General features: G+C 37.8%; 1 protein-coding gene across 1 annotated transcript; it reads right to left on the bottom strand.

Annotated features, from left to right (window-relative positions):
* Positions 1 to 303: 303 nt before the first annotated feature.
* LOC123466344 (salivary glue protein Sgs-3-like) lies at positions 304 to 1182 on the bottom strand. Its single transcript, XM_045180041.1, has one exon. The coding sequence runs from the start codon at positions 1180 to 1182 to the stop codon at positions 304 to 306; it is 879 nt and encodes a 292-aa protein (XP_045035976.1).
* Between the last annotated feature and the right edge of the window lie 6577 nt (positions 1183 to 7759).

Here is a 7759-nt window from a genome sequence, read left to right as displayed (position 1 = left end):
GGATACTTTTGGCACCTACTGTATATTTCAGTTGCACAAAAAATTGGGGAACAATTTTTTAGGAACTGAGTTGTGAAAAGTGTCTCTCTCTATTTTCTATAGAACAAAATTTTTTATACGGGGTTCGTGAAGGTCGAACTACAAGAAAATTAAGTTGAAACGTTTGAAGGGTAAATTAGTCTGTAAGACGTCTAAGGAAGAAATTACATAGAAAAGAGGGGCGTATAGAAAATTAATGTTACGTAAGAATAAAGGGTAGGGAAAAAATAAGGAAAATAATAAAGAATAAATTGTTTTGGTTCTTTACAATGTTGTGCTCGTGGGTCTAGTTGTTGTAGTTGTCGATTTTGTTGTTGTTGTTGGTAGTGATTTTGTTGTTGCTGTTGGTTTGGGAGTTGTTTGTTTGGTGGTGGTGGTGGGTTTTGTGGTAGTGGTGGTTTTTGTGGTTGTGGTTGGTTTTGTAGTTGTGGTTGGTTTCATGGTTGTAGTTGGTTTTGTGGTTGTAGTTACTATTGGTTTTGATGTGGTGGTTGTTGTAATTTTTGATGTGGTTGCTGCAGTTTTGACCGTGGTAGTTGTTGGCTTTGTTGTGATTGTGGTAGTAGGGGTAACTGCTGTCAAGTATTCAAAGGCTTGGCCTTTGTCACTGCTCTGGCTACAGTTAGCTACAGATGTTTGAGTTTGTACAAGAGGGTCATTGCTGGTGATGAGTTTTTTCAGGCATTCCTGACATTGTGCCCAATTTGGGTTGCAGGTTTCCAATGTTAATAAGTTTGCTAAGCCATTGTAGGTGACACATTTTTTGGTCGGTGGCTTTCCACTTTTTAGTAATTTCCAGTTGATCATGTCCCAAATTATATTTCCTTTGCCGTGGTTGAATTTTATCAATCCTCCGAATATCGGTGAATTAATGGTAGTGGTCATTGTCCTTCGTTGTTCTAGTTGAATTTCTTCCAGTTCGTCGATCGATGTTTCCGGAAAATTTTCTAAGATTTCTGGATTTGTGTTGATGGTCCCGAAAACCCATTGTTGATTCTCGTCGATGTTTTCTGGTCTGCTGCATCTGACAAGCTCCAGTGTATGTATTGGTGTGCTTTTTTTGTCTCGTTTTGCGTTGTAACTGTGATGCATAGATGTTTTTCTTGGGATATTAGTTGATAATTTAACATTCCCAATATCCATCGCGTTGTTTTCTCAGAACACTTTTCAGCGATGATTTGGTTTGGTTCAGTTGTCGTGATACAGGAGTTAGTTTTTTTTATTCTTATGGTTTGGTCTACAATATATTCTAGGTCAGTGCCGAGAGGTAGTTGGTCATCAATATCAAATTGGTGGTGTTATCTGGTTAGTGGGTTTGGACGAATTTTAGAAAATGTAGACAATAGTGTCTTATTCAACCACTTTTCCTGATTCGATTGTTTGGATAATTTTAGGATGGCCAAGTCTTAATGGTCCCCAAGCATAAGAGATAATATAGGGTCTTTTTCCAGATTGTGTATCTGTGATAGGGCTGTTTAATAAAAATTCTACTTCTTTTGTTACTGATTTTCTTATGCGATTTTGAAAAGGTTGGGATTTCTTATCAGTACTATATTCATTGCATGTCCAAGTATCTATGTTTGTTTGTTCTAAGCAGGAGGGTAAAGTTAACTTGTATAGGTGGTATAGCTTTGTGCTTGCCTCTTGTGGAAATATGAGAAATGTTAGGGGTATTCCTACTACCCTATATCCAGGTTGATTTAATTCTTTGTTTTCTCTATCGGGTTTGTTAAAGAATGTTATTTCTATTTGTCTGGTACTATCTAGTAGACGGCTTGTGTTAGTGTTTGTTAATTCTAAAAATCCTTCACCTTTTAAAATAGTTTGTGAACGTGAAACATTTGTTAATCGGTCTCCCCAAACTATAGAGTTATGGTTTTGAACTATTTGTCCATGCTGCTGAGTTGCATTTTAAAATACAAAAGGGCTTTCGATTAAACTGTTAGGGGATTCTTGTCTTAATGTTGTTTCTTCCACTAGGCAATTTAATACATGGTACTCTCTAGTTGCGTACCAAGCACCTTCTCCTGTTGGAGTTGCTGTAAAGCTAATTGTGGTAGGACTAGATTGCATATTATTTTCCTCCACATTTTTTATCATTTACCATATCCCAGCATTCTAATTGGGTGATTAATTTGGTTCTTTGAGAAAATACTGTGTCGAATGATCCTATCCAAAATGATCCAGTGATCTTCTTGGTTTTAACCCATTGTTTACAAGTCCAACCCTTCCACGTTTTTATAGTTTTTGTTTTGTCGTTAATGTATAATTGGCGGGGAATCTACGCTGATGATTAATTTCTAAGTTATCTTTGTCGCAATAATACGGTGAGTTTATATCAAGTATTCCTCTCGTTTTTGTGTTTTTACAGTCGCAAACGGAAGAATAAATGGTGTGTGCAGATTGGAATTTAGTTAAAATGTGAACTTTATTTCTATTTTAAAATATAAATAAAGTCATTTAGAATTTATGCGTACTATTCCTTTGTCGTAAATTATCCGTTTGTCTGATTGCTTGTGGGGTTTAGTTTTCGGGGTTCAGTATAGGACATTCGTGGGTCGAGGAATGAGGTGATAGGGTTTTTGTTGAGGGTAGGGTTAATTTCTAAATGGTGCTTATTATTTCTTAAGGAATGTTTGGGTTCAGGAATTTGTTCCTTCTTCCTGGGTCCTCTCTTGAAATTTTTGTATCTTTCACTGTGCATTTTTCTTCCTTTTCTATAGTAGCTGTGGGTTCCCTTGGGGTATAGGGTTTTAGACTATTTGCATGTACAACGGATTTTTTTTTTTTTGCTAGCAATATTTTGAATTACGTAAGTTGTATCAGAAAAGGGTTTTGTTTTTCAAAATGGCCCATTCCACCTATTAATAAATTTTCCTGTGGATATTGGGGCTTTCAGTAATACTAAATCTCCGATTTTATATTTAATGCTTCTTGTTCCCTCATCATAATATCTTTTCTGTTTGGTCTGAGCTTCAGCGAGATGTTCTTTTGCTAGTTCTTGTGCTTTTTTCCATTGATAGTTATTCATTTCACCTTCATTTTCATATGTTTCAAAATGCCTTTTAATTTTAATGTCATTCGGTACTACTTGTTCTCTTGCGTAGAAAAGGTAAAACGCTATCCTTAAGCGTTGCCTGCTTGGACGTGTTGTATGCGAAGATTGTGACAAATGGTACAAATTTTTCCCACCTTTCTGGTTCATCTACCACGTAACAGGCAAGCATGTCACATAGCGTCCTGTTAAACCTTTCCACTAATCCATCAGTTTGTGGATGATAAGCTGTTGTTCTAATTTGCATAATTTTAAATAATTTACATATTTCAATAACCATTTTTGAGAGAAAATTCTTTCCTTTGTCGATTAGTACAGTTTCAGGTGCTCCATATTTCGTTATCACTTTATTTACTAAGATTCTTGCAATTGTTTGGGCAGTCTGATTTTTCATTGGAAATGTAAAGACGAATCGACTGGCATAATCTGACAAAACTAAAAAATATTTGTATCCCTTTACACTTTCTTGAATCGGTCCAACGACATGTATGACAATCCTTTCCCAAACCCTGTCGACGGGTGGCAAAGACTGCAATGGGGCTTTACTTGTATCAACTATTTTTCGTCGTGCACACAGCAAACAACTATTAACGTGTGCTGTAACATCCGATCGCATATTTGGCCAAACAAATTGTCTTGGGATTCTGGCTAAAGATTTTGTTATTCCTAAATGTCCTGCTAACATTTGATCATGATTATCTTCCATTATTTCTCTAATTTTAACTTGTGGTACCACTAATCTGTCATATTTATTAACTAATTCTCTTTTATTGTTTAACTTGTGATTATTTATCTCTCTTTTCATTATGTCTTTTTGACTTTTCATTTTCAATAGGTTTTTTAAAATGTATTTGCAATATTTATCTTCATGCTGTAATCGAACCCATTCGTTGTCTACAGTTTTGATTTCACCCTTTGTCCTTGCTCTAGTTTCTACAGTGGCTATAGGCACTATTGGAATTCAACTAAGTGAATCTGCATTTTGGTGAGATTTACCTGATCGAAACCCAATTACGATGTCATACTCCTGTATTTTAAGTGCCCATCTACCTAGTCTACCTGCCGGTTCGTCTTACTCATAACCATTCTAAAGGCATGTGATCTGTAAAAACTGTGAATCTGCGTCCGTATAGGTATATCTATCGCGTACGCTTCCTTTTCTGTTGTTGACCACTTGGCTTCGCGGTCTTTTAGATGCTTGGATGTGTAGCTAATGACGACTTCAAAGCCGTCTGATACACTGAGATCAGATTCGTTAGTCTCAGCTGAATCCTCTGATTGAGGTGGAGATTGTATTTGTGCCAAAACTGTTTCTACTCCATATCCTGATGCATCCGTATAGATGAAAAATTCTCGCGTGAAATCTGGATAGCTTAGGATAGGTCTAGGGATGAGAAAAATTTTTATACAATTAAAGGCGTCCCTTTCTGCCTCTCCCCATTTCCATTCCGCTGTCTTTCTCGTGAGAGCTGTCAATGGGTGAGCTTTATCAGCAAAAGCTCGGATAAATTTCCTATAGAAGCTAGCCAGGCCCAAAAATTGGGTGTTATTGGGAGTAGAGTTTATAATTGCTTCTAATTTCTTTAAATTGGGTGTGATGCATTTTCTCGATACTATGTATCCTAAATAATGTAATTTCTCTTTGAAGAACTCACAATTCATTCTTTCCAGTTTTAACCCTGCTCTTTTTAAAAGACAGAATACTTGTTCTAAGTGTGTTATATGCTCATTTATCGAGCTACTAAAAACAATAATGTCATCTAAGCAACTAATGCAAATTTGTACAGTACAGTTTTAAGAATGGTTTTCATTGCAGGTTGAAATGTACTTAGTGCATTTGTTAAACCAAATGACATACGATTGAAATCGTACTGTCCAAGTTCACAAATAAAAGCTGTTTATATTTATCTTTTTTCTTAATTTAGATTTGCCAGTAACCCACTCAAAAGGTCCAATGTTGAAAAATACATAGACCCGCACAATGCTTCTACAGTGTCATCTATTCGTGGTAAAGGGTACCTGTCCTTTATTGTAATTTTATTAAGTGGTCGTGGCTGGAAATGCCCAGGTACTAACTTATGATCTGAATTTCCTGAATATATTTTTTGTCGATACATGTGTAATTTTAAGCGAATCCGCACGGTGTCCCCCGTCTGGCATACTTCCGGTACCACCCACTGTACCTTTGTTCTACTTTGTACCTACAAGCGCTTGCTGAACAAAGGTTCAGAGGGTGGTACTGGGTACAAATACAACATAGATGCACATTACGGTGAAAACATTTCCATCGTGCCTGAAATAGACACATGGATCAAGTTCACTTCTGATTAGGCTAAATTTGATGAGAAATTTGTCAAATTTTTCGTTTCACACTCTCCAAGCTTGTTTCAAGCCATAAATGCACATCTTTAATAACAGAGCTTTCATTTACAGCGAAAATATAGCCTTCTGGTTGTTCTAGGTAGAGTTCCACATCGAGCGTCCCATATAAAAATGTCGTCTTGATGTCCAATTGGGTCATTTCTAAGTTTCTGGCCGCAGATATTGAAACGATAATGCGGAGGGTCATTTTTTTACAATGGAAGCAAAGGTTTGATCAAAATCTACTCCATGTAGCTCCGTGTATCCTTTAGCGACTAGTTTCGCTTTATAGGGCGATGGCATAACCATTTCCTGATTTCACCTAGAACACTCACTTGCATTTTATTGTTTTTCGACCTGGTGGAAGATTGGTAAGGACCCATGTGATGTTTTTGATAAGAGAAGAATATTCGTCATCAATTGCAGCTCTCCACCATTCTGCGTCTTTGCATTGGATCGCTTCTTTGTAGCTTTGAGGTTCAGATGGTCCCATTCCTACCTCAATGGATTTGAGGCCTAAGTCTTTCTCCATTCCTTGAACTTGTTAGAGCAGATTGGAGTTCATTTTGATCTTCAAGGACTATTTTGTGCTGATTGATCGACGTTTTTGCTCTTCTATGGGTTCGCGAGCGTGTTGACTCGTTTAGTCATCGACTTGGTCATCAGCTTGATAATATCAAGTAGTGACATTGGGTGCTGGTTGTTCTGTGTGATGTTTCTCCTCAGGCTGGTCCTCGAGTTAATCGGGCTGCCTGTGATCATTCGCTTGGTTGTCTAGGACTTCTTTAGCAATCGCAGTTCCATTCTTTATTTCGATTTCTTCAGCTTAAGGTGTCTCCTGTCTGTTGGTGAAGGGAAATACCAGAAGTCCATCTGTTGGCTGAATTTCGGACATTTTGTCGCGACTGATGTGTATTTTTCTAGCGATTGGATCCCAGGCTCTGATAACTTTTGATGTGACCTGGACTCACCGGTTCATAGCTTCCACCCATAGGTCCAAGGGGGGGTTTTTAGAGTGGAGGAGGCTGCGTGAACCTTGCATTACTGTGCGGTTGACCCTCTCTGCAACGCCATTTTGTTTTGGGGTATCCAAAACAGTTCTTTTGTGACGAATGCCTTTTTTCATTAACCAATCTACAACGTGTCTCTCGGTGTATTCACCACCATTGTCTGTTCCTAGTGTGTGGACGAAGTTGCTGGTGTCTATTTCTACTCGAGCGACATGCTTGAGACAGCCATTGATTTGAGATGTTTGCTTAAGGAAGTAGACAACTTTGAGACCGGTGAAATCATCTTTGAACATTGCAAAGAGCCTAGCACAACCAGTGGATGCTGTTTTCATTGGGCCTCAAACATCAGAATGAACGATATCTTTTATTTTTGCTCCACGGGTTCTTCCAGTCTTGAATGAAGTACGTTTTATCTTTCCGTAGATGCATCCAGTACTCGGCTCCATACAAATTTTTGTGTTTCTTTCTAAGTTAAGGCCATCAATGCTTTTGTTATCTGCTATTTTCTGAATGGTTCCATAGCTTACGTGATCAGCCTCTGATCCGAAGATCCAAACCTCTGATGCCCGGGGGATCAGAGGTCGGTAAAACTGGGATCACAAGTCTATTCGATTTACCAATGATATTCGCAGTTATACAAGGAAAGGAGAAACACAAGATAACGTTATTAAATTATTTAGATTACGCGCACAATGTTCAATTCATTTGTGTTGTAATGTGTGGGCTTCAGAATAAACTCAGTTAAGAAGGTCAAAGTAGAATGTCAGACCTCTGACATCCCCTTGGGCAGTTTACCGTTCATCATGGTAAAGTACTTGTAACGACACCCTAGAGGGAACAAATCAAATAAAAATATTTCAAAAGAATACAGAGGCAAGAGGAAATAATGAATTATCTTACACTTGTTGGACACGAAACATTGTTTTATGGTATCTCAACATATGACACGACATACGTACCCTAGAGATAGCTGCTGGACCTAGCTCATCTCTTCCTAAATAAATGCTTTTGGCTTCTCCATCAAGCCTAAATGCGTGTTTCTGAATTGCGTCCCATCCAAGGATACAATCTTCAGAAATACCATTTGTAATAATAAATTCTTGCTGTAAAATTGACTCTCCATATCCAACGGGCAAAGTCACTTTTCCCAACGTATGTAACTTTTTCTCCCCTAATTGATATAAATCGAAGTCAAGCTGACTGCAGATCACCTGACCTCTAGGGGGCAACTTATTAAATTATCTCTCGTGAATAATACTTTTAGACGCGCCTGTATCAAATAATGCTTGTAACG

The sequence above is a fragment of the Daphnia magna genome, linkage group LG10, assembly GCF_020631705.1.
Source record: "Daphnia magna isolate NIES linkage group LG10, ASM2063170v1.1, whole genome shotgun sequence".
In the NCBI taxonomy this organism is placed as follows: domain Eukaryota; kingdom Metazoa; phylum Arthropoda; class Branchiopoda; order Diplostraca; family Daphniidae; genus Daphnia; species Daphnia magna.
Note: the sequence above shows the minus strand (reverse complement) of the source record. Positions and strands in the feature narration are given on the sequence as shown.

Coding starts and splice junctions, on each gene's coding strand:
- LOC123466344 (XM_045180041.1), bottom strand. CDS start 1,182: ATGGATATTGGGAATGTTAAATTATCAACTAATATCCCAAGAAAAACA.